The following is a 25,880-nucleotide window of genomic DNA, read 5'->3' on the forward strand; positions in this document are numbered from 1 at the left end:
ACAAGGGCATCAATGCTTCTTCTCTTCACGTGACCGAACCATCTCAGCCTAGCTTCATGCATCTTATCCACCATGCAGGTCACTCCCACCAATTTCGAATATTTTCATTTCTAATCCTATCCCTCATAGTGTGATCACATATCCATCTCAACATTCTCATCTCCGCCACCCTTAACTTCTGAACATAAGAGGTCTTGACTGGCTAACACTCCACGCCCCATAAAATATGATCGGTCTAACGACTACTCTGTAAAACTTACCTTTAAGTCTTGGCGACACATTTTTGTCGCATAAAACGCCGGATGCAAGCCTACACTTCATCCACCCTGCTCCAATACAATGTGTGACATCCTCGTCCATCTCTCCATCTCTCCATCTCCTTGGATTATAGACCCAAGATACTTAAAACTATCTTTCTTGGGTATAACTTGTGTGCCCAACCTCACTTCAATATCACCCCTCCCGAGCCACATAACTAAACTTGCACTTCAAATATTTTATTTTGGTCCTGCTCAACTTGAAACTTTTAAATTCTAGTACCTACTTCCAAACCTCCAGCCCAGCATTAACACTGCCTCGAATCTCGTCAATATTATTATTTTCTTAAACGAAAAAAAGATATTGATGCCATTTGTGATTCGGGCTTAATGAACCATTATACTCTACCCGGCCGGAAATCGGGTTTTTGGGAGAGCCGCTTAACAATGGCGGATTTACTTCTCTCCTTTCACTTGTCGGAACACTACCCAATAATAAATCCCTCCTCAAACATTCAACTCAAACCCTAACCCTAATTGTGAAAATTCCAAACTCACAAATTATAGTTCATAGATCAAACGAGATGGAAACTCACATGGCTCACCATCTGTTTGAGAGACGCCCCATATACAAGTCCAAAGCTCCTGCTGCCAAATGGTTCAAAGAATGGTAAGGAAAAAAGAATTTAAATGAATCTCAATTTCGCATTAATCACTTATTCAATCATATTTTTAAGTTTTATCAATTCCAGCTCCTTTGTTGTACCATATCTAGCCGGTCCTTGCCTGCACAAGCAATAATAACTACGAATTAAATTTGTTTTTTGTTTTTTTTCTTTCTAATTATAGTTAGATGTTATAGCTTCATCTTCTGTCTAATTGGGTTTGATTTCAGTCTGATGGTGCATTAATGGAGGAAATAGTTATAAGTAGCTTTATGATTATCCAAGGATATATCGAATCAATCAATCAACTAAGCCTCAATCTCAAAGAATTCATCATGGTTGAACTGGGTAACCTTTACGAAGCTCACATAGGGAATGCCAATTGTCAGGAAAAAAGCGTAAAGATGCTAAAAGGGAAGTCTTTGTGGTGAATAGAAAGATGATGAGATTCAGTATGAATCAGTTGTATTGTTAACTTGAATTTGCAACTTATTTGCTTGGAACTTTTCGTTAGAGGCTAAGGACCAATAATTCGTACATTAAAAGCTGCAATAGAGACCACAGGACAAATTGGTTTCTTTAGCTCCAAGCAAACTTGTCAGTTAACAATCATGTCAGGGAGGACTGGAGGAGCTACTACAAATTATAAACTAGAATATCACCTTGGATTCTGCTGCTTGTATTTCTAACATTCCATAACTGGCATGAACTTTTAGTAGTTCAGACATGTGTTTGATTTCATTTAACCTGTCCTTTAATTATCTCAGAGGATCAGTCATTCGTCACTGGGTGAGAAGAGTGTTTTTAGCCATGTAATTTCATTATAGTTCATACTGTGTTTTAATTCTCTTACTATTATCCTTTTTTCCCAGGGTCCCGCAAGATGTTGTAGCAACTGGTGGGAAGTGCTACCTCTTAAAGTGGGTGAATGGTTAGTTCAAATCTGAAAGCTCCTATACATCTTTTTTTAGTTTTATGTTGGTTCATTTTATTTTCTTTATTTTTCTGGATCTTTGCAGGATTTTTAACTGCTTTTTTTCGTCATATGCTGTGGCTTTTAGGTTGTACATTGAGTTTGACCTTATATTTCTCCCTGTCTACTTTCTTTATCAGAGGCCACATTAAAAGCTCTGAAGGAGAAGCCCAAAGAGCCAGAAGTACCCGTACCAGAGCCGGAGCCAACTACGGAAGTTCTTTTCCTTTGTAGCTATGATGGTTGTGGAAAGACATTTATTGATGCCGGGGCCTTGAGGAAGCATTCTCACATCCACGGGGAGAGGCAGTATGTATGTCACTATGAGGGCTGTGGAAAGGTAAGAGTATTGTCTTTGCATTAAGACTGCACTATATGCTATAGAACTTCAGGATGAGCTTGGCCATTTCATTTTATGATTTTTTTTTTGCAAAGAGCATCTCATTGTATTGCTCTTTCTTCTATTTTACTTATTTTGCTTTCATGACATTGTCCTCTGGTAGGGTTCAGTGGGGGAAAGAGATGGAACATGGAATTCATTCCTTGTCGCAAACTATATTACCTTTTTTATGTACCGTTCCTTTTAGAAGTCCGTAGTTCATATGGGGACTCTGTTTCTCGATGGATACCATAGGTTCTCCTTGAACTCATAAGATATTTTCGTAATGAGTTGGTTGGCAGAGGAGTTTATTGAAGTTGTATTATAGGAGTGTATTGTTTCATTTACAATTGAACCTTCTTCAACCATTTTTAGCCTCAGATTCAGTGTGTGTGCTAATCATGGGTAGATTGGATTTGTACTACTTTGTCATACTGTTTTGGATCAACTTAATCTTTTGTCTCGAGGAGAAAAAAATCCATCTTATTTCTATGATATGCAAGTTCAAGCATATGGTTCCTTCATTTATTTCTTGTGTTTTTTTTTTCTCTGAGTCCACTTGGGCTAGTTGTACAGGTCTTCAATTGTATCTCGTCTTCTTTTTGCAGAAATTTTTGGATAGTTCCAAGCTAAAACGGCACTTTCTTATTCACACTGGGGAAAGAGACTATGTATGTCCACATGAAGGCTGTGGCAAGGTAATAAATCATCAGCTATTCAAATAGTTCTTCCTGTTTATGTTTTCCCTTTACCCTATCCAGGGCCTCTCCCTCTTACCCACCAAAAGAAATAAAACGAAGAAAAAAAGATGACAAGAAGCGAAAAAGTGCGCCAGCTGGCCCTCAGGGATTTCTTGGTTATCAGGAAAAAGTGTTTCCAAATTCTCTGTTACTGTAGGAATTCTATGTTGTTTCTTCTTTCTTTCGGGATATATGTCCAGGAACACAGACATGCTTGCATGTATATGGGCATGTACACTACTATAGTTTTAGATAGCTTGTGCTATTTATTGTGTTTCGATTTTACCGATTTCCTTTGAAACCACTGCAGGCATTCTCACTGGATTTTAACTTAAGATCACACATGAAAACACACTCCCAGGAGAACTATCATATCTGCCCGTATCCAGAATGTGGAAAGCGATATGCACATGAGTACAAGCTTAAAAATCATATTGCATCTAGTCACCAGAAGGTTTGCAATTTCTCTACCACCCTTGTTTTGACCATGCAATACTAATACGGACTTTATAATTTCTCAATTTTGCCTCTTTGATCACAAACAAGGTGACACGTGTCCTGTTCTGTTCCAACTATTTTGGATTCTTAACATTTTTGGGTCAATTCCTCTCTGTAAACCAGTCTGTACTTTGGGTAATGTACACAAATAAAAATAACTTATTTCACATGCACATGTAAATGTAGTACTTTTTGAATATATATTTCTTTTATAAGATTTTCCTTGTTCATAATTTGCAATGCTTTGCGCGGCGGGGGTTTGGGGGGGGAGATAGAGAACTTTGGGTCCTTGTTGATATTTTCATATGTTTCAGATTAACCGCCACCCCTCCCTGCCCCATGTTCGCCCTTCATTTCCTTGTCAAATATCTTTAAAGGGAAAATACTCTTCTCACTGTGTAATCTTTTCCTTAATATGAATGTGTAGTTGGAACTTTGGTGTCCTGTCAATGGTTGGCTTTATGGCACTGTGAGCATACTGACCGTACTTATTAGAGAAGACAATAGTTTTGCAGGAATTTATGTCCTGTATTCCCTTGTGCATCACTAAGTAGATCCCAATTTGAAGTTTGACTTTTATGTTGACAGTTTCCTCTAATGATTTAGTAGATGTTTAAGCTAATATTTTCCTAAAGAAATGCCAATGTGGATGCACCTTTCTTTGCATCTTCTAAAGTAGCATTTGAAGCAGGATTTGACTATCGATTTTAAATCTTTTCATTTTGTAGAACTCTACACCAGATGCTCCAAAGTACACCCCACCTGTGGAGAAGCCAATGAAAACACCGAAATCTTCTTCAGCGGCGTATGCCTCATCATCGTCTGACCGCCCTTATAGCTGTCCGTACGAAGGGTGTGACAAATCTTACATCCATGAATACAAGCTGAATCTTCATTTAAGGAACATGCACCCTGGTCATTTTCCAGAGGATAATGCCAAAAATGCTCAATCTACAGCTGACAATGATATGGATGAAGGCAGTGACCAGGACGCGTATGCTGCAAAACGTGGAAACGGCAAAATTCAGAAACAGAGCAGGCCAAAACCAAGCTTAAAGCAACCACCTTTAAAAGTTGCACGCAAAAGCTCTAGTGCTTCTCCAGCCAATATCAGTATAGCAGCGAAGAAGCCCTGGCCTGTTAAAGAAGAGAACTACAATGAAGAAGATAGTGAAGAAACAGAAGAGGAGCGGGATGATGTTGGGGATGGATGGAGATATGGTGAAAACGATGACGACGACGAAGAGACTGAAGAAGATGAGTAGGCTTATTTCGTACATATTCGGGTACTATGTCTTGGGATAAATGGTTGTCACCGTCTAGAAAATGGAATAAGACCTTGTTATTGCTGTACAATCAATCCCTTTGACTTTTATGAAGCACAAGGTTTCGGTATTCGCACACCCCACCCTCTCTAATCCTCTCTCAGCATATAGTACATATGATGGAACTTGGAGCTTTGTGTTATTGTGCAAGCTTCTTACTCATTCAGTTATTTCATATATTGAAATATCCTATTTTGTTACGTACAAATTTGACCATATCGAGGACTTGAGATCCATAAATTGTCATACAATATAAAGTACTCTTAAATTAAAAGGAAACTCTATGTACATTTTAAAATGGTCAAAATATAGTTTAGACATTATCAATGAAAGATGCACCTAATGTCAATTTAGAAATAATAGTTAGAAATGTGGTCATAAATACACATTTCAATAGCTGTAAATGCTGTGTACTAAGTTGGCTACGACTACGAGTATTCGCAGATATTAAAAATTGACGAATTTTTAAAAAAAAATTAATTGAGAAATAGTTCAGATGAAATACTGATTTTTTTTTTATTTAAAAAAACTGAAATTTATATGCAAACAGACTTTATTATGGAGTATCAATTATTACCCTTTTCTGCTTCGAAAAAAAGTTTTCTTAATACTCCTCAGTCCTCACTATCCAACACTTTCATTGACAAAATAAAACCCAGCACGAAACACCTTCGCTTCCCTCTTCTCCGTCAGACCGTCACTATGCCACAAAGAGGATTTCATGCTAGAAAAAACTAAGTAGAATTTGCAGAGAAGGGTTTGATTTTCAAACACCACCTTCGGGCAGGTATAAATCCACTGTAGAATATCTCATCTTTCTATTTTTTGATTGCTAAGATTCTTGATGACCCTTTTCGATTTTTTATAAAATGCGTAGGTTTCAACCGGAATGAATAAAGGAGGGGTTGGTGGAAGTGGTGGAGGTGGCGGACCAACTGCTGCTGCTGCCGCCGCCGCAGCTCAAAAACAGAAGAGCTTGCTTCAGAGAGTGGATGCTGATATTGGCAATATTGTTGACAATTTTAGCTTCCTTGTTAACGTTGCGCGGGTATATATATCTCTATTTCCTTCAGCTTCTCCCTTTTCACATGTATACACACTAAAAAACAGATCCAAGATTTTTAAAACCAGTGGGTACTAAATACAGATAGCCCATTGCCCCTATGTGACAATGGGTGTAGACCTTTTCAACTGTTTATAGTTCTGAGTGTAAGGCCGAAAAGCTGCACCCTCACTGTATACTCATGATTTATAATTAGGTTGGTGCTCCATTAGGGTTGGAACTAGCACGCCAGTTACGGGTTCGGCTAACTTTAGCCTAAACCCTTGTCTTAAAAAAATCCGTTAAAAATGTACAAATTATTAATTCAAAACGCAATAACTTAAAAAGACAAAGAATTCTGAACCTTTTAGCTCCAAATCCGGGCTCCGCCTCTGGTCAAGGGCAAACACGAGACTTTTTCTCAGCGGAGGGTAATATTGGACCAAAACTTTAGTGGAGGACAAATTTGCTCAATTTCGGATAGTACATTGGCCAATTCGATCTTTTTCCCTTCTTATATTTACGTCCGTAAGACATAGAAATCTTGGGGAGAGATGATCAAGCAGGGACACAGTGCAGCTTGAGCTAACCGAGGACATGACCCTTGATAATAGGGGGTGGGGGTTGAGAATTAGGATATAAGTTTAGTATATAGTCGAGTGTTTCTCGTTGTCTTCCTTAGTGCAATAGTATTAGTGTTAGTATGGTATCACTTTTATCCATAGTTTGCTAGTACCACATATCTTGTACTGTTATTACTTGCCATCAGTACTTTTTTAGTTTGCTATCACTACATATCCTGCACTAATACTTGCTATTAGTACTTCTTTCATTTTCTCTTTTGCTATCTTGGATTTAGTTTTCTAATTACCCTTGTATTGTTATTACTTGCTATCAGTGCTTCTTCCATCTTTTCTCTAGCTGAGGGTCTACCGGAAACAGTCTCTCTGCCCTTCCGAGGTAGGGGTAAGGCTGCGTATATCCTACTCTCCCCAGACCCCACTTATGGGATTACACTGGGTGGTTGTTGTTGTTGTTGTTGTTGTTGTTGTTGTTGTATATTTACGTCCTTGCGGAATCTTAAACAGATGCTCGCCCACCCATGTGAGGAAAACCACAAAGATCTTTAGAATTTTTTTTCGTTTTTATCAGATATTAACTTACTTCTACAGAGCACTTCGTCGACAATTAACGGATTAAACTTCGAGATGGCATGAATTGGAAAAAGGAAAGAAGTGTGCAATTCTTTTTCTGTCATGAACACTTATTTTGCTGCCCATTTGTTCCATTTCAGCTCCAAAGGCCATTATGCTTGATTCAAAACTGTTAAAGTGAAACTAGAAGATAGTATACTTGTTTATCTTCTTGCAGGTGGTTAATATATTTGTTTACACTTGATGACAACTGCTTATAACAGGTGAATGATCCACCGGTCAGAAACTCGCAAGAAGCATTTATGATGGAGATGCGTGCATCTCGAATGGTGAGGATTTTTCGGTTCTCAGTTGTACATAGCTCTGATGTTCAATGAGATGTACATCTCAAATTACATGTGAATGTGCATACAAAAAGAATTCGTTTTGTATTACCAAGTTGACAATATTCATTGCAGGAAAAGTGGCCTACTGACCTGAATTTACATATTGCAAAAACTTTATCTTTTATCTTTTAGTACTCTTTTATTGAAATATGGCTGAACAGTGGAAACAAAGGCCTTCACCATGTTAAAATGGTTCTGTGAGTTATGGTGTTTTACTCATTATCCCCTTCTTGTTATACCACAGATACTTAGAATTCTCAAACTGGCAAAGAACCTAGCTCTTTGTCTTTTTTAAATGGAAACTCCACTTTGAGTGAAGAATTTAGGCTAAAGTTTCTGTGTTTCCTCTTAGCTTCGGTGCGTTTTTGTGAGTGCTACTCAGCTATCATCGGCGAAGAGCTTGTTCTCCTCTACGTTTCTGCAATAAGTAAGACTTGATGTGGGTTTATCCTTTCTGAGTTGATGCAAAGACCAAAACTGCTTTATGCTTGAATCAAAGCTGCTTTCAAAAACAGATTCTCCTATTCTTATATGCCTTTTTCTGATTTTGCACTTCCCTTGGTATCTCATATAATGGTATTGGATGCATAAACAACAGGTCCAAGCAGCTGACACACTGCTTAAGTTGGTGTCAGAGTTGAAGCAAACAGCTATATTTTCAGGATTTGCATCTCTAAATGATCATGTGGAGCAGAGAACAGAAGAATTTACTGAACAGGCTGAGAAAACTGAATGCATGTTATCTAGAATTGGAGAGGAAGCAGCTGCTAGCCTTAAGGAGCTTGAGTCACATTATTATTCTTCTGCAGAAAGAACCAGTAGTCTGCCTTCTTACAGCCAAGAAACAATGCCCTGAACATGGCTCTGCCAACATTGTTTCTTTCCCTTTGATTTTTCCTTTCTCTATTCCCGCTCCCAATCTATCATCTGGGATAATGTGGCAAGAACTTCAGCTGTTGCCCCCCATATTCTTGCTAAGTGTATTTGTCTTTCTTGAAGGGATAATTACCATGAGGTTCTTGAACAAACGATCTCTAATGATGAGAAATCCATTTTAATCCAACTTATTATTACTCCAAAGCCTTTTTCAAACGAGACGACATCATTAAGAGGTCATTTGGCTTAGCTGATTGTAAATAGCTAATAAGTTTTAAGTGCGGAAAAACACTTTTAAGTGCTAAAACTGATTTTATGAATAAGTAGTTATGTGTTTGGATAAAAGTACTGAAATTGATAATAAGCAGTTGAATGTTTAGTAAAAAGGTGTTGAAGCTGTTCTTTTATTAAACTGACTAAAATACCACTAAAGTTTTACAAATGATTATAAATTAAAAAGTTTATTCATAAAGAAAAGGACCAATGAATTGCAATAGCAACATTATTGCTTTGAGTATTTTATACGGATTGTTCCCTATTTTGATCTCGCCGTTACGTGTTTCGTCACAATTAACATGTGTTAGAGGGATTGTCAAGAGAATTGACTCAGGTTTGTTAAAAGTTATCTCTTCTTTCTTTTTGGCATGATCCATACGATACAAACGAAACGAGCAAATACACAACTTCCATAAATGATTCTATTCATATAAATACTAGAGATGTATATGTTCTTAATTCCCCATGTGTCCTATTATTCTATCATCTGTTCATGGGTCTCAGAAAAATATGTAAGTTGAAAAAAAAAGTTTATTTCATTATATTACTCAAAGGCATAATGATTTTATGACATTCCGAAAGATTTTATTCACGTACTTCTCATGCATTGCATTCACTTATATATGTACATTGACCCATGATCAAATGACGTTATATACGCGTATATATGTATATGAGATATGGGAAAAGGCAGAGGCGGATCTAGGATTTCTTGAACATGGGTGCACCATTAAAAAAGTAGGGAAAAAAAGTATTTAGTGGAAATCGATCCCTATTCCTTTGGGTGAATAACCCAATACTCAACCAAGTGCTTCAGACTTTTTGGAGCATGGGTGCCAACACATAATATTAGACAAATTTTAGAAAATACGTACATAAAATACCTAGTTTGACGGAAAGACCATTTTTTACACGTGCCTCGTGATTTGGGCTATACATCCTCCCCTAGGAAAAGGTTACGGCGTTATATCGCACCACCACCTGATCAGCTGGTATACGTTGATGATTTGCCCACAGTGGTTGAGATGATATGACGGGATGCCCTCAGAGGCTTGATGATGTTATGAACGCATATACCTATGCATGGCATGACATTTATACGCATATACATGACATTATGATATTAAATGATTCACAGAATTGTTTAGACATACATGTCGAGTCTTTTACTCCATAGTTCTCTCATGTCTATTATTTACTGATTTTCATTCCTTAAATACTCGGTACATTATTTGTACTGACGTCCCTTTTGCCTGGGGACACTGCGTTTCATGCCCACAGGTCCCAATAGACATGTTGAGAGTCCTCCAAGTAGGCTATCAGCTCAGCGGAAGATGTTGATGCGCTCCATTTGCTCCAAAGTTGCTTGTTTGGTCAGTATGATTTAAGCGCATATTGTTTGGTATGGCGGAGCTCTGTCCCGATCTTTATGTTAAGTGTGTACTCTTAGAGACTTGTAAACAGATGTCATGTATACGAATGCTTGTATGGCCGTGCCGGCCTATATTTTGAGTTTACAAATGATCATGTCGGCCTTATAGGCTCGTATATCACATGTATAAGTTTTTATATCAGGTTGGGTCGTCCTATATTGAGTATCCCCTATGTTTATTCTGGTTAGCCCATGATGGCCCGTTTGGCCCATTTGCCAATAAAAGTACAATAAGAAAGATATGTTATGTTGATACTCGGTTAAGCAAGGTACCAGATGCTTGTTGCGGCCCATAGGTTTGGACCGTGACATAAACAACCTTTACTTGATTCTAAAGAAGGGCTTAAATTTTATCTTTAATTTTATAACTAATTCATTTTATACATTGAATAGTGTATAAAATTCTAACACAACCAAGCTAGCCTACAGCAGGTTTGATTTTTCATAGCAAATTAGCCAAAGTATAAATAAATAAACATCACGCTATACGTATCTTAAATCATTTGGACGATTATCTTTTAGCAATTAAAGTAAAAGAACAGACAAGAAGGCATATAAACCAGAAGAGAATTTCTGATTTCCAATTAGTAAATCGATATTCTTTACAGATGAGAAACAAAACTGAACGGCACTACAACTGAAGGGTTTCTACCTAGTCTTAAAAACTTAAAATCAACTGCAGGTACACAACTAATGAGGGAAGCAGGTATGAGGGAACAGAGTTTCATAGGCAAAGCTCCATGTCAACAAGAGATCTTCATATACCGGGCCAATTTAATGGGACTTTACGTACTCCTGGACAATATGCAGACCCTCAGTCTCTTCCCCATAATCCTGCAAAATGATAGTAAGATTAACTAAGACGGAAAATCTCCTCTGTTTCCACAACTTATTAGGTTCTATTTATATTTCAGCATTTTTAAGACAGAAATCCAGCCCGAGTCATTTTCCTTTAATATATAAAGCCGAACTATACATGCTAGAACAAGATTATGATGCTTAGTAGTTCATGGATATACCTTCACAACAACACAGCCGCAGCCAACCACTTTCCTTGCTTTCCCTTCAGAGTCAATCTTACACAACTGTAAAATGGGCCCAAAAATAAGAATTAGAAAAGGACAGAACGTTCATACTCCAACGATTCATGACGCATGAAAATGCACATCAAGAGAAGTCGGAAGTTAATATTTTATCACCCCTCTAAGCCACTTAGAGCTAAAAAGTAGCAAGTGGCAAACAAAGTAAACTTACACCAGCCCATTCGCCAAGAGTTTTTGCATTCGGAACTGTGATCAAGCTGACATTGTGATCAGCACAGAGTGCTTTGACCAATTTGACATAATCTGGCTGGTCGCAGTCCTCTGCTAACACACAAAGCTGTGCTGCATGCTTCTCAATCACCTTTGCACCTTCATGTAGTCCCCGAGCTAGGCCTCCATGAGCCTTAGACTTCCTCAGCACCAGCTGCAAAGCAGTCATGATGTCCATGGGCTCTCCAAGTGCTGGAGCAGGAGTCTCGGCAACAGCAACTGCAACATCCTCGCTACAATCGAAGGGAATATTAAGTAGAGAACCTTATGGGTAAGTTAAAGGAAGTGAAAAACTAAAAGAGCAAAATTGATTAAGTAACTAATAACTTTCCAATGTGGCATGAATAATGGAAGAAAAGTAAAAAACCGATGTCCAGTTTCCGCGAAGGCAAACTGGAAGGGATATCCCTAACCATTAAGTGCTACATTACATGAAACTTGGGAGACAGTTTAACTTAGAATACCAAGTCCAATGTAAGGTTTGCCAGGGAATAAAGATACCTCCCTTGACTTTAAGTTTCAGAACATAAGCTGATTCACAAAATTTAGGACTAAACAAAAATATTTACATGATATGTAACAATGTCTGATACCAGCTGAGAACAGAAGTTGATCCAGCATTTATGGGATCTTTAAGACTTTTAGCATTGAACCCACAATATTTTTAAAGTTATGGGTTTATATCTACTATTTGTTGTAATTTTAGCGGGTTCAGCTGGTACCGGTACTCTACATCCGCCTCTGGCTGAGAACTATTTTTTTTATTGTTAGTCGAGAACTGTTATCTATGGCTCATTGTACAATTTTCGGAAACAAGGAAAGGAATGCCACTCCATATAAACCAAAGCCTTCATGGTGAGTCTTTCTACTTCGTGTGTTTTACATCTACTTAATAAAAAGATGGAAGGAGATTTCATGATATTCATGTTAAACAAAGGAAGGAGCTGATAAAGAGATGCTATGGAACTTGGAAGGATGAAGATGAGGGAGGAGAGGAAAAGAGAATGGAAGAAGAATTTCCTGGAGAGCTGATGACCATCTCAAGTCATTATCAAGAATTGAACTTGATAGGTTCCCTAAAACTATAGATTCTCCAAACTTATCCGACACTTACATACAAATCGCTAACCAACCCAAAAAGATTCCAAGCAAACACAGAACCTAATTTAAGCAACAACAACATACCTAGTATAATCCCACACCGTAGGGTCTGGGGAGGGTAGTGTGTACGCAGACCTTACCCCATCCTTGTGGATAGAGAGGCTGTTTCCAATAGATAGGACCTAATTTAAGCGTAGAAGAATAATTCAAATAGCACTCTGATAGACTATGTACTACACATACAAAAATAATTGCAGACTAAGTTGCAATAACTACTCGTAAAGCGATCAAATAGTTATATTAAGTTGTGCACTTCTGAGTTTTCACTTGTGTCTACATCATTACCAACAGAAATGACATCGACAGGAACATTTATTTATAATCAAGTAAACTAGAATTTGACAATAAAATTAAGGGAATTCATAAAATTCCACTTACCCTGACATTTTTCGAGCAATATGGTATACCAAAAGATCTGCAACCTGTTCCTCTCAAAGTAAAACACGGAACTTAGTCAGGTAAATAGAATCAATAATAGACTCCATAAACCCTCATCCCAAATATACCGTGCATATCCTGATCCAACATTTGGGTGCCAAATACTACTAATTTTAACAAGGGCTACATCCTTCGTATACATATATATTTCAAAATAAAATAAAATACCAGTCTCTATAAATCGAAGTGTGAAAACCCCAGAAATAATATTATGCAATGAGTAAAAGATCTAAGTTACGACTTCCCATAAAACAAAAAGAAAAACGAAACGTAAAAAAGAGATATAACTTTTTGCCAAGATTTAGAGATGGTAAAAAAGGGGGTCACCTCAAAGAATGTCGATGTTAAGCGCAGCTATTTGGCCTCAGTATTGGTGAATGATAACGGGATGAAGATTTATATGAGATGACCACTTTTGAACCCTAAAGCAGTGACACTCTAAATTACTAAACTACCGTTTTCGTAATTTTCTTTTAATAGTAGTATTAACATTTTTGGTTCCTTAGTTATCATAAATTTTAATTTAGGTCCTTGTAGTTATGACATATGACTAAGCATATTTAACAAGAATTTCTTCAGTTCATGGCTTTTTACGCCCAGCATTTGGCCTATACAAGTGGTCCACATCATCAAGTACATTTATATTCTTTGGCTAATCAAATTTATGAAGGAGTGAACTCTGTATTCTGTTGTTTTGGTTCGTGCTTAATGGTTGTGTGGTTGAATTATCATAGCAATGGAAGATACCATAATATGGTATCTTGTTGTTTGTTTTATGCTAATTGTTAAATGTTGAAAAGTTCTGGGCTTTATCTTTTCCTCCCGCGTATTTAAGATTTTTTTTCTAGTAGGTTTCTTTTTTTGAGGTGTGATAGTTTGTTATGTTAACTGTTTATTCTGAATTGAGAATACATAAATATCAAACAATTGCCAGCTTAGTTTGTTAACTTTGCTAGGGGAGCCTTGGAGCAATGGTAAAGTTATGTCCGTGTGATCTATAGGTCATGGATTCGAGCCATGGAATCAGCTGCCTACATCACACCCCTTGGGGTGCGTCCCTTCCCCGAATTCGTGCACCGGGGCTGCCCTTTTATTTAACTTTGCTACCCTCTGAAAATTACATGTGGGATGGGAAGGTTTTTATTCGCGACATCAACTTAACCTCTCTTGAAGTGCAACTTAGATAACATAATTTATTGGTAACTTCAAGAACAAAGTAATTAATGGTCTACAAAAGCATTTCAAGTCACTTAGTTGATCTCTGCAATAGGCTTGTAGCTGAGGCTAATATAAACCTTCTTCAACTTTTTATAAAACCTTTAGCTCTCCAATATGGTATCTTTCTTCTACTGTTGCCTCTGGAAATGTGTGAAGCGAGATCATGTCTGTAATTTTGCTAAGCCGTACCTTTGGATCTCATCGAATACTCCTTTATCAGTTTTGAGAAGAAAGAATCCTCTCTTTCCAATAGCTTTGCTGGTGAATCATATTCGGCTATTCTTCCTGTTCAGGGACAAGCAAAGGATATCATACAGTTAGGATGAAAAATTGGCAGTTCATTTAATTCAAGAGGATATAAAGACTTTAAATGTATTAAAAATCTTACCTTCATTCAAGACTAAGACAAGATCGCTATTAATGACTGTATGGATCCTGTGAGCTATTGTGATAACTGTTCGATTTCTGAACTCTTGACTGATAATCTTTTGTAACACTGCATCAGTTGCAGCATCAACTGATGCTGTTGCTTCATCCAAAACGAGAATGCTACTTTTCTTTAGCAAAGCTCTTCCAAGACAGAAAAGCTGCCTTTGACCCACACTCCAGTTTTCTCCGTTTTCAACCACTGTGAAAATGACCATATTAGTAGCTTTCAATAAGGAAATCGCCAGAGCTTTCATCGGAAAAGGCCACGGCTTAAGTTACTACGCCTAGCAGTATTTGAAACTTGTAGTCTAAAACAAACTATAGATATTTGTGTGGCTGTATGGTAAAAAGTAGGAATTCTAAAGATAAATTGTCTATAAACAAGGAAATGTGGCATTCTTTTAGGTACTGACTAAAAAGGAAATTGTACCATATGAATTGGGATGGAGAGAGTATTAATTAAGAAATTTATAGTCTGACCTGTAGATTCTAGCTTTTCTGGCTTTGCACGTATTATATCACCAAGTTGGCATTTGTCCAGAGCCTGAGAAAAGAAGATCATTGTACATTATTCACTAGCTAAGTCACTAATACTTAAGTTGATCTCAACTTTTTCCTTGGCTGCATGATATAAACTGGTTAAAGTTTACATTCCAATAATTTAGACTTGGCAAAACAATAATTTAGAGGAGTTAACAAGATATTTTTCTTTTGACTTGTTACCATGCAAAGATGTTGATTTATATGATAATATGCGAATTTAAGTGGACACACTTTTACATAATTATTTATTTAGAAATAAAGACCAAAATCGAAGTATTAACATCTTGCATCAATATGGATTGTGTATAATTGTTTGTGTAATGCTAAGTGCAATAAGTACCTCCCAGATTTCAGTATCAGAGTGCTGTGCTATTGGATCTAGGTTTCCTCTAACTGTTCCATCGAACATTGTTGGATCTTGAGGAATAATACTAAACCTTGACCTCAAATCATGAAGACCTATCTTGCAAATATCTATATTGTCAATGATAATGCTTCCTTCTTTGGGTTCTACGATCCGGAAAAGGGCTTGAGTGAGGGTTGATTTACCACTTCCTGTCCTTCCCACAACACCAACTTTCTTACTTCCCGGAAATGTGCATGTAATGTTTTTCAAAACAGAAGGGAGGTGTTCAGCATAACGTATCTGCAGATAGAGGTATTGTAATGATATCAGATGGTGCAAATTTTAAGCCGATCATGCTTAAAAAAAAAAGAAGAAGTAAAGATATCGTGCATCGAAGCAAATCTCATAACTGAGTCTAGTTTTATCTTAAGGCATGTGACTGTTGTCATTACCTGTAAATTTTGGAAGGAAATTGTTCCAGTTTCTGGCCAGGTGCTCGATAGCCTGCAGTTTTCAATCACGAGGGGTGCTTCACTGGCAAGGTCTGAATACTGGAGAATCCTTTCAACTGATATCATTTTGTTTTCAGTACCGCAAATATTCCATATTACTGCAGCTTGTGAATAGTTCAAATAGATGCCATATGTTACTGCTAATCCTGCAATGCCTGTAGAAAATAAAGCAACATCAGTTTCCTCCTCTGCTAAATAATATGCTTTTGACATCTTGGTTTCCTACTTCTGCTCTAAATAACATAAAGAAAATCCTAAGTAATTTCTGATTCTTACTTGGATTTATAATTCCTACAGGGAGTGTGACTAGCAGAACAAGGAAGAAGGCAAAAACAAAAGTAGAAAGCTGATTCAGTCTAAAAGATAGCCATTCTTGTGCTGATATATTGTGGAACCATGGCCTTGAATGACCATCTATGAGGCTAAGGTTTGCATGAGCAAAGCGATCTTTTTGGTTGAAAGCGCGAATTGTTGCTGCTCCTGCCAGTGATTCTGCAAAGTGATGGAGGATCGGAGCTCTTTGAACTCCAGATAAACGAGCAAGTTCCCTTGCGGTTGGTATGTAGTATTGCTGGCATTTTTAACAATAATATATCTTAAAAGAAAATCTTTGGAAACTTAAGAAACACAAAGTGTGTTGATCCTTTATCTTTAGATAAATTTTGCTAGTATTCACTTAATCATGTAAAGAAAAACTTTTAGAAAGGTGACTAAATTAGAGCAGTGAGCTTGTTTTATCACTGCGTCAGCCTCCCCTAACTTGACCACTAGAGTACTTTCCCCAAAACAAGCTGGCAACATCTTGTTTAATAAGTATATGAAATCTAATCATGTACAGCTTACTTACCTGGTACCAGACGTAAACTGCTGTTATTGGAATAAAGAGGACAAATACTTCCCATGCAACCTGCGACATGACAGCAATTGTCCCAAGAAGCTGAATAATGGAGAGAGCACACCAACCCAATTTGAGTGCAATTTCCAAGTCCACAACACTTTGATCTGTGGATGCCTGTTCATGTTATAACATGTTTTTCAGTGATTGATCGAATATAATTGCTTTAAACTGAATTTCAGCCTTAAGTTCTCTACGTTATGGCTAGATTTTAGACATTTTACTGTGTTTTTGTCAAGTTATTATCTTGATTTATCTTTATTCTGATGTTTTCTGCATATTAACTTGTGAGTTACAGTTGGTTGAGAGGATAAATTCAGATATTCGTGTCTATGAAGGATAACCAAAACTACCCGACCATTAGTACTTATGCTGTATGAATACTTAGCTAAATCAACACATCTCATTCAGATTAAGGGAAGTACACTAGAGCTGATCAATCTGCTGTCCCAACGAATCAGCCAATTTTGAGTTACTTACGCGGTTTAAGATTCGTCCAGTAGGAGTAGAGTCAAAGAATGACATAGGAGCACGAAGGATGCTGTGCAGCATGTTGCTAAAGAGCTTTTCTGCTGTTTGAAGGCCTATTATAGCCACAAATGATGCCCGCACTAGCACGCAAAGGGAACTTCCAACAGCGAGAAGCACAAAAACAACAAGTATGAAGTTCATCTTCTCAGCTATTGGTGCTGCATCATCACCTGTGGGGAATGCCGATGCCATCCAGTAGTTGCTGGCAATCTGAAGCACTTGAAATGATGATTGCGCTATAAGAATTATTGGAACAAAGGCACCACCTTTCATGGTGGTCAAGTAAGAATAGTAAACTTCCTTTCCAATGCTTCCTTTTACTCTCTCCTCATCCTGCACAAGTCTTCCATCTTTTTCTGTTATCTCTACACAGAGACTGTGTTCTGAATCCTGCTTAGTTTCTGTATTTATGTTACTATCTGTATCCATCTCACTACCAGTAATTGCTTCTTCAGATACTCTACTTGAGCTTTCAACTGTTAAAATTGATTCTAAAGCCTGGTTGTGTGCTCCAACTAGAACTTCAAATCCAATATTTTGTTTCAGTAGTTCTTCAAAAGTTCCAGCTTGTGCAATTCTTCCATTTTGCATCACCTGTTGATATTAAGGAGTTAGATTCTGGATTAAAAAATTTGCAACTCAGAGTCTTGAATGTTGGTCAAAATTCTATAAATCTTAAGAAGCATGAAGTATTTTCAATAAGAGTTTTGTTTGGAACTGTGCGAACATGTATACACTTGATGTGTTCATGTAGACATTTGTATATACTAAAAGCTCGCAGAATTCTTCTGTCGGAATCATCAACAGAATCACTGTATAGGCAGATCATTGTTTTGTGAGGGTGATGCTTTCTATTAGCTAAGTGACATTAATTGAGTGCATCGATAGAAAACTTTGAAACTTATGTCGCTTTCCTGCATACCAGAATGAGATCTGCTGCAGGAAGAAACTCAACTTGGTGTGTAACATAAAGTATGGTCTTGTCCTTGAGAACCCCCCTCAAGCACTCCTGCACCACGTGGAAAATGTATAAATATAGTACTACTTAAGTACCATAACATTACCTTCACACTAGATGGATAGTGAGGTTTTCGAAAATCCAATCCCAGAATTGTTCTTTGATAGACATGCTTAACTACACACCTGAAAGAGGTGCGTGCCTGTGTGAGCATCAACGGCACTGAAAGGGTCATCAAGAAGATATATATCAGCATCTTGGTAAGCTGCACGAGCTATTTGTATTCTTTGCTTCTGACCTCCGCTCATATTTATCCCTCTTTCTCCAATTTCTGTAAGATCACCGGCAGGGAATAGTTCAAAATCTTTTTTCAGCGCGCATGCTTCAACTGTTCTGTCATACTTGACACTCTCATAAGGTTTTCCAAATAGAATATTCTCCTTGATATTTCCACTAAGTATCCAAGGAGACTGAGGAACATATGCCACTTCACCACTGATCTTCACGTTCCCTGACAATTTTGGCATCTCTCCTAGTACACAAGAGAGCAAGCTTGACTTCCCTGATCCAACAGTGCCACAAATTGCCACCTTCATTCCCCTCTTAGCTTGTAATTCTATTCCATCAAGGGTTGGGGGAGTTCCTGATTCTGTGTCCCAGCTGAATCTCCCACTCTTTATCTCAACCCCATATTGCGTTTCAGCTTTGGGAACAAATTCAACTGCATCGGGTTGAATCTCATCTTCCTGCAGGTAGGAAGCAACTCTATCAGCAGAAACTTTCCCTCGTGCTATAATGTTTAGCAAATCTGGCAAATTGAATATAGGATCTTGAAGCATCCGAAATGTGGCCAATGCAGATAAGATTCGGCCTGCAGTCAGTGGAATGCCCATCATAACACATCCGGAGAAAGTTGCCACAGAAATAAATGCAGGTGATCCCCAGAAGAAAAAATCAGATAGGGCTGACAATCTTAGTGATTTCCATAGCCAATTATGTTCCACCTTTCTTAAGATTTCCAGCTTCTGGAGATAATAACTATCCCATGCCTGAAGTTTAATAGTCTTCATATTTCGCAGAATTTCTGAAGTAGCTTTCATTCTTTCATCCTTGGATTCCATTATCTTAGTTTGATATCCCTTTTGGATCCTTGTCAGGGGCACGTTGGCGGTCATCACTACCAGGGTTGCCCCTAACGCCACAAGTGCCCCGTTCCCTAGATTCATGTGTAAAACATAGATTGCCAATGATATCTGGATGGGTAACATCCACATTGAGTTAAGGTACCATATAAAATCCGTAATCCTTCCGACATCTACGCTCATGTAGTTGATTATCTCTCCACTGGTGTAGCTTTGGTGTGATTGACTTGATAAAGCTAGGCCCTTTTGGTAAATGTGAGATATCAGAGCAGCTCTGAGCCGAAGGCTTAGTTGCCGAGCTCCAAACATCCACTGCCTTTGTGTTGTTGTCTCAACCATTTTTGCACAACAAAAAGCTAGTGCTAAAAGATAGCCACTTTGTAACCCCCGAAGTTTCTTTTCGTTGAGGAAATTTACAAAGTCATCCATAAGGTATGGACCAACATAAGATGATCCTGCACTAATAACTGCAAAGACAGCGTTGATTGCTGCTTTCTTCCCTGCAAATACATAAATGGCCTTATAGATAGATGGGTTTTTGGCTCCATTCCTTCCCTTTACGTACTTCAGGCTTTCATCAAAGGAACCAGATAGAAATTTTGCGGAGTCCCTGAAGTCAACATCGGGGACTTCATCCTGGTCAAGGGGCTTCTTGTTTCCAACTTCAAATAGTGGATTGAGCCAAGAGAAGGTGATCAGTTGGAGAAGACTAGCTTTTCCATATGGACTGTCCCTTTTGTCTTCTGGATCCTTTTCATTCTTCCCATTTAAAAGTGGCTCAGTTGTACTGTCCGAGATGTCAAGAATTATGCCTGTCTTCCCTCGGATTGAGATACCGAGAAGACAGGCAGATGAAATAAGACCAATGATGTCCACATAGTCTGCTAGTCCTAGATGTTCATCGCTTGTGATGACAAAATGGGCATCAAGAGTCGCACGAGCAATAGACAGAAAGAAGCTGGAAATCCACCAGATTCTCAGAACCCAAGGAAACTTGATGTATTTCCTACTCCTGGTTCTGTAGAGCACGAAAAATGAGACTGCCCATGAAGTTGATTGCAGAATCTCAGAGGAGAGAACTGGAAATCTGAATTGGCAGTGAGCACCATTTCTCTTTTGCAATATCAAGAGCATTATGAGATGAGTGCACGATAATATAGTCGTGCAAATGATGCTCAATATGTAGGAGTAGGAAACACGGACTTCTGTTCCAACAGTGTACTTCTGATCAACTGTCATAACCTTCTTTCTGCATTTGCATAACAGTGAATCCAGCAGTAAGATTCCGAGGAATCCAAGAAAGACAATGATGCTGGCATCCTCCCAAAAACAGCGCGACATTGGCTGCAGCCACGCAGTCTTCAATTCGGGAAAATTTGTATCTGCCATTGATAAAAAATAGAAGCACCATCTCATCAATATAAAAGCAGACAAAACTATTATCCAACTAGCTAGCATCCATTTTTTCTGCAGTCCATGTTAAATTTTTCATCAAACTTCTATCCTCATCACTTGATTTTTATTCAGTTAAATGCACTTCATCACTTGACATAAACCTAAACAGAACAGATAAAGTTGTTGCCATGTGACCAGGAGGTCATAGGTTCGAGCTATGAAAATAGACTCTTGCATGCAGAAATGCAGGGTAAGGCTACAATAGACCTTGTGGTCCGGCCCTTCCCCGGACCTCGCGCATAACGGGACTTAGTGCACTGGGCTGCCCTATTACTGCTTTTATTTAGGCTTTAACTTGCAGTTTCTTGATTTTTTTTTCTTTTCTTATCTCAGGTAGAACAATAACTGCTAATGCTCATTAGTTCATGAATCTTTATCACTTTGTTTTCTCATGAAGAAGGAACAGTTAACAGATTCTTGATTCTAACATGCTTTAATTCTCCAGGTTCTTCAATAGAATCACATACCTTTAACCCTTTTCAGCTGATACTTGTCAAATTAGCTTGCAAATATATAATTATACATCTAAAAAAATGGCAATAATATGGAGAGTTTGGCATGTTAATAGACTGACATGCATGCAGTCTAAAACTAAGATCCTTCTGAAATGAGTTTGATATTGGAACTTCTAAAGTCTATATATGCAACAAATCAAACAACAGAGCTCTCAAGCAAGAAAATATAAAAATAAGGAAAAAAGGGCTTAATTTACTTGCTGTATTAGGGAGCTTAGAGATGGATTCTAACACCATAGTTTCCTTTTCCAGTCTCTCTTTACTTGTTATAAAAGAGAGAAATGAAAAAAGCTTATGGAAGTCTGGGATCCAATGCTATATTTATAAAAGAAAACAAGCCTTGAGTTAAAACTTCTAACCATTTTCATTAGTATATTATAAATTTACACTTAAATACACTGACAGTGTGAAGGTTTTTCTACTATCAAATTATTTATTAAATACTCTATAGTGGAGTATATAATTACCTATAAAAAGTACGTAATAGAATGTAAACGTCATATTTGAAATGTGATGAGAATATATGATTGCATTGAAACAAGGCTAAAAGTTAAGGAGGGCTTGGTTATGAGGCAATATATGGTTGAAATAAATTAAAGTATAGTAGATTAAAGTGTACGACCTAATCATCCCACTATAGTCTTTATATATTTGCTGACATTAAAAGACAAAAAAATAAAATAAGACAAAGACTGGAGTCTGTATACTTTTATTCAGACTAAGAAAGGAGTTTCAGAAATTTTAATGTCGCTACCAACTTTTGCTTTGTCCTTTTGTGTAAAAAGAAAAAGAAAAAGAAAAAGAAAGGATGTTGTGATTCAGAATACACTCAGTAATGAACTTACACAATACTTGCTCTACAAGTCTAATTATTGGTTATAATTAATTTAATTCCCTTGTGTGTTTACTTGTTATTATATTTTAAATTTCCTTATTTAAAATGTTAGCTGTGCCACTGGTTTGACCAAAGTTGTTGTGGACTTCTACAGGAGTGAGCTTGCAATAAGGTAGCAGCTGGCTTTATTTTTATTTTTATATGAATAAAAGAAACAAGCCTGCCTACCAACTATGACTTCAAAATTAAAAACATAACTTTCTAGTCTCATAACTTGGCATGCAAGAACCATCTATTTCATCTTTGATGTGAGCTAACAATAAAATTAATATACACAGCTTTACATGCCATCTAAATTTTTTGCACATCAGACATTAGGTCACACTTGAGTTATTATATATTCCAAACTTTTGTTGTTCTCCTTTTGAAGAAGGGTGGAAAGGGTAGGGCGAGTCTCTCTCTATATGTATGTATGTATGTATATAACTGTTTGACAAAAAAGTATTAAACTTTTTGTTAATCTAATTAATGAAACGAAGGGTGAATCTTAGTTAAATATAATAAATTCTAGATCAAATGTTATAGGATATCAACAAGATGAACGGTGTTTGAGAGCATTAAATAGCAGAATTGTACTTAATTATTATCAATAAATATTGTAACATGAACATGCAATAAATGTAGATAATGACAATAAATATAGTAAGAAAGAATCTATCACCAAATTATTATATGGTTTGGATGGTTCTTTCTCTTATCAGCGACGTGGAGAAATGAGAGGTGAAGATGGATAAGGAATCTTTGAATCTTGTAAACAAAGATTGAACAACGTGTGTTTCAATAAGATAATCAGTGAACAAGACAGCTTTTGTATATTCTTTCTAGTCAACCTTTTACAGTATGCTCTTGTCAAAAAGTGAAGATCCCCTTTTTGTTCTCTATCTCTTCCTATTTATAAGGAGTATTTCCAAGGAACCTTAACAAGCACAAAACAAAGAATATCCAAAGGAATATTCCCTGTATCCATTTCTAAACCTATCCAACCGTTATTTCTTTACTCCAGTTACTCGTCCTTGACAGTAGTCCTTCTGTATGACGACTTTCTACTATTCCATTTCTAAACCTATCCAACCGTTATTTCTTTACTCCAGTTACTCGTCCTTGACAGTAGTCCTTCTGTATGACGACTTTCTACTATTACGCCATCATCGACCTAGTCCTCGATCTTGTTTAACTATAGTTACCAAGTTGCCAAATTTAGACCAATACAGTTAGTCCCTCCGCTTGTTGAGGTCGTGGTCTTGTACGCCCTCGATAAGCGGACCTAGTTCGCATCCGTTTAGAAGAAATTTGGTCGTGTTGAATAAGTCGAATCGACCGAGGTCGAGAAAACAACGTAGCTAGCGAGGATGCGGTTGTTGTGGCTAACGTGAGGTGATGTCATGGCCACACGCATCATCATTACGCATCTTTCTGGTGCAGCGTCTGTGCGTCTACTATTTTGATTTTTGTGCCATTGACGGTCTTTTGCTCCGATTCTTGCGCCACCCAATCCTATAATAGGCGGGGGGGGGGGGGGGGGGGGTTCATTTTTCGGAAGTGTTCACCATTCCTCACTTTGCATTAGTATTTTTCTTCTCCAATTTCTGTTTTCAATCCCTCGCAGCTTCTTCAGTTCTAGTCCTTTCTTTCTTACCCAGTAGTTATCTCCTTCTTCAGACTCTGTTGCACACGTTTCATTGCTAAAATATGTCACAATCTCCTCATATTCACAACGAGGTTTCCGATGCCACTCCATTATCGGTGGCCCTTCCTCCTAGTGGTGAGGAATTCATGACTGAAGAAGACAAAAACTTCCCTACCGCGGAGGAGATAGTCCCCAAAAGCCCTTTGGTTAGGCATGATTTTCCAAAGGAGCCTGCTCCTGCTCCTACTCAAAGACTTTCTGAGACGGGACCGCCTACATAGCCGACCTCCGATCCAAATATCGCATTCCTCCCCACGTCGAAATTGTTCCGGCCGGAAGCGACATAGTTGAAGTTCATCGACCCAGATATTGTGCCTTCTATGTCTATCCATTATTAATTGGTTATACTCTTCCTCTCCTTCCGCTAGCAGAGGAGTTTTGACGATTTTACAATGTTTGTCTGGCACAGCTCTCCCCCTATTTGTATAAAGTTTTCTTGATGCTGACGAAGTATGCAGAGTTGGCTGGCTGCGAGGTCAATGTTTGCCACCTACTACATCTATTTTCTCCTAGTTTTTATAGAGGTACTTTGATACACCTACGGTATCGTGGGACCAGAGGGTTGGTGGTCGGAATGGACGACAAAACGAATCGGAAGTTCTGGCATAAATACTTCTTCATCAAAACCGAGCACCTGGTAGCGGACCCGACTGGGTTTCCCGAGCAGTGGAACTATAATCTTAAGTGTCTTACTATACGCTCATTATCTTCTTTCATCCGTTCATTTTCAGCTCACTCTTGGCTTCCTTGTTTTTCAGCTGAGAGGTGTGCACCTCCTCATGTCTTTGATATTGAAGATTGGGTAGCTTGCGTGTTACCTCATATCATGGGAATTCATGATTGGCATCTTTTCACAAGCGTTTTGGACCCAAGATCATGTCCAGTAAGTGTCACTTTTACTTCAGCTTATTATTGTTTACCATTGCTCTTTGATGTGGCTTCCCTCTGGTGCTAGGTCAGCGAATTTCCAAGAAGAAGGCTACAGTGTTGGCATTCTGCTAGAACATTGCATCGGCAGGGATGCAATTTACTTTAGCCGAGTCTGCTCGAGGAGGTCGTACTCAAGCTCAGCCGATGAGGGATTCCGCCCCTCAAGCTTTCGCTGTGCGGGATGAGATCTCTTCCCAGCCCATCTATCATCTTATAGACGAGTTGTCTAATGATGAGGAATCGCTGTCGAAGAAAAGGTGAAGGATGGAGACCGGGAAGGCCGTCGTCGCTGACATCGAGCCGGAAAAAGTCATTACTTTGGAAGCAACTTCTATGCTTTCACCAGACGTAGAGACCGTTTTCACGGTGGATGCCATTGTGGAAAGGAGGCACTTTGGGGTCGAGGGGGTTCGTGATGGCGGAGAGCTTGTACAGGTCGCAAAAAGTGGCACGTCATCGGCGGCTGGGGGAAATAGAGTAGTCCCTGCGGGGGACGACGGTTCTGACTCGGACGTCAACCCTGAGGAGGTACGGGCCTTCCTGTAGAGGAATACTCGTGTGGAGATAAGGACGGAGGGTCCTAACCAGCACGCAATCATTCCCGTGGGTTACGACCTGCAACCTCAATATTGCATCTAACTCAGGCTTAAATAATCGTCAATATTTGAATCAAACAAGAAAGAATTTCCTTGAAAGAGATTCCATCCATGTTGACAAGTAAGTGCTTTTTAATGTTAGGATTTGTTTCACATGTATAATTTTGCTCATACTAACTCCTTTCTTTTGCATGCCAGACTCTCATTATGGGGATTGAGTGTGACCGGCGGGAGGAGCGGAGAACACCCATCTTTAAGAATATGACCTCCAAGTACAAGGAGTACCGTAATAAGCACCTAACGCTGGCCGACG

At 38.2% G+C, this 25,880-nt stretch overlaps 4 protein-coding genes across 7 annotated transcripts; 2 read left to right on the forward strand and 2 right to left on the reverse strand.

Annotated features, from left to right (window-relative positions):
- The first annotated feature begins 801 nt into the window (after positions 1 to 801).
- Positions 802 to 5,042, forward strand: LOC107822382 (uncharacterized zinc finger protein At4g06634-like). The gene is made up of 6 exons (NM_001326094.1): positions 802 to 927; positions 1,795 to 1,853; positions 2,036 to 2,235; positions 2,883 to 2,972; positions 3,325 to 3,468; positions 4,241 to 5,042. Exons 1-6 carry the CDS (start codon positions 842 to 844, stop codon positions 4,775 to 4,777), a joined length of 1,116 nt encoding a protein of 371 aa, NP_001313023.1. The 5' UTR covers positions 802 to 841; the 3' UTR covers positions 4,778 to 5,042.
- Positions 5,043 to 5,422: 380 nt separating this feature from the next.
- LOC107822383 (mediator of RNA polymerase II transcription subunit 22a-like) lies at positions 5,423 to 8,492 on the forward strand. The gene is made up of 4 exons (XM_016648916.2): positions 5,423 to 5,624; positions 5,715 to 5,885; positions 7,297 to 7,362; positions 8,018 to 8,492. The coding sequence occupies exons 2-4, from the start codon at positions 5,727 to 5,729 to the stop codon at positions 8,273 to 8,275; spliced, it is 483 nt and encodes a 160-aa protein (XP_016504402.1). The 5' UTR covers positions 5,423 to 5,624; positions 5,715 to 5,726; the 3' UTR covers positions 8,276 to 8,492.
- A 2,066-nt stretch (positions 8,493 to 10,558) lies between these two features.
- Positions 10,559 to 13,359, reverse strand: LOC107822385 (small ribosomal subunit protein eS12-like). 4 transcript variants are annotated; one of them, XM_075255542.1, is made up of 6 exons: positions 13,243 to 13,351; positions 12,856 to 12,899; positions 12,502 to 12,599; positions 11,258 to 11,549; positions 11,023 to 11,088; positions 10,559 to 10,837 (listed from the first exon to the last, which is right to left on the reverse strand). In XM_075255542.1, exons 4-6 carry the CDS (start codon positions 11,492 to 11,494, stop codon positions 10,778 to 10,780), a joined length of 363 nt encoding a protein of 120 aa, XP_075111643.1. In that variant the 5' UTR covers positions 11,495 to 11,549; positions 12,502 to 12,599; positions 12,856 to 12,899; positions 13,243 to 13,351; the 3' UTR covers positions 10,559 to 10,777. The 4 variants fall into 4 exon arrangements, with proteins under 4 accessions (XP_075111643.1, XP_075111641.1, XP_075111644.1 ...); XM_075255540.1 differs by lacking the exon at positions 12,502 to 12,599; XM_075255543.1 differs by lacking the exons at positions 12,502 to 12,599; positions 12,856 to 12,899 and having other exon boundaries at positions 13,243 to 13,359.
- Positions 13,360 to 14,052: 693 nt separating this feature from the next.
- LOC107822384 (putative ABC transporter C family member 15) lies at positions 14,053 to 21,890 on the reverse strand. The gene is made up of 11 exons (XM_016648917.2): positions 21,657 to 21,890; positions 18,533 to 20,871; positions 18,312 to 18,398; positions 17,339 to 17,983; positions 16,811 to 16,975; positions 16,240 to 16,534; positions 15,904 to 16,118; positions 15,446 to 15,751; positions 15,043 to 15,106; positions 14,522 to 14,761; positions 14,053 to 14,418 (listed from the first exon to the last, which is right to left on the reverse strand). Exons 1-11 carry the CDS (start codon positions 21,694 to 21,696, stop codon positions 14,312 to 14,314), a joined length of 4,503 nt encoding a protein of 1,500 aa, XP_016504403.1. The 5' UTR covers positions 21,697 to 21,890; the 3' UTR covers positions 14,053 to 14,311.
- Positions 21,891 to 25,880: the final 3,990 nt, after the last annotated feature.

This window comes from Nicotiana tabacum, chromosome 6 (assembly GCF_000715075.1).
Source record: "Nicotiana tabacum cultivar K326 chromosome 6, ASM71507v2, whole genome shotgun sequence".
Classification (NCBI taxonomy): Eukaryota; Viridiplantae; Streptophyta; class Magnoliopsida; order Solanales; family Solanaceae; genus Nicotiana; species Nicotiana tabacum.

Excerpts from the sequence above, each read along its gene's own strand:
- LOC107822382 (NM_001326094.1), top strand. The coding sequence starts at position 842 with ATGGAAACTCACATGGCTCACCATCTGTTTGAGAGACGCCCCATATAC. Across the intron at positions 2,973-3,324 it reads CACATGAAGGCTGTGGCAAG|GCATTCTCACTGGATTTTAA; the intron begins GTAATAAATCAT and ends AAACCACTGCAG. Across the intron at positions 3,469-4,240 it reads TTGCATCTAGTCACCAGAAG|AACTCTACACCAGATGCTCC; the intron begins GTTTGCAATTTC and ends TTCATTTTGTAG.
- LOC107822383 (XM_016648916.2), top strand. The coding sequence starts at position 5,727 with ATGAATAAAGGAGGGGTTGGTGGAAGTGGTGGAGGTGGCGGACCAACT. Across the intron at positions 5,886-7,296 it reads TCCTTGTTAACGTTGCGCGG|GTGAATGATCCACCGGTCAG; the intron begins GTATATATATCT and ends TGCTTATAACAG. Across the intron at positions 7,363-8,017 it reads AGATGCGTGCATCTCGAATG|GTCCAAGCAGCTGACACACT; the intron begins GTGAGGATTTTT and ends CATAAACAACAG.
- LOC107822385 (XM_075255540.1), bottom strand. Across the intron at positions 11,089-11,257 it reads CTCTTGGCGAATGGGCTGGT|TTGTGTAAGATTGACTCTGA; the intron begins GTAAGTTTACTT and ends CCCATTTTACAG. Across the intron at positions 10,838-11,022 it reads GCGGCTGTGTTGTTGTGAAG|GATTATGGGGAAGAGACTGA; the intron begins GTATATCCATGA and ends ATCATTTTGCAG.
- LOC107822384 (XM_016648917.2), bottom strand. The coding sequence starts at position 21,696 with ATGGTGTTAGAATCCATCTCTAAGCTCCCTAATACAGCAA. Across the intron at positions 15,107-15,445 it reads CTGATACTGAAATCTGGGAG|GCTCTGGACAAATGCCAACT; the intron begins GTACTTATTGCA and ends TTCTTTTCTCAG. Across the intron at positions 14,419-14,521 it reads TGTCTTAGTCTTGAATGAAG|GAAGAATAGCCGAATATGAT; the intron begins GTAAGATTTTTA and ends GTCCCTGAACAG.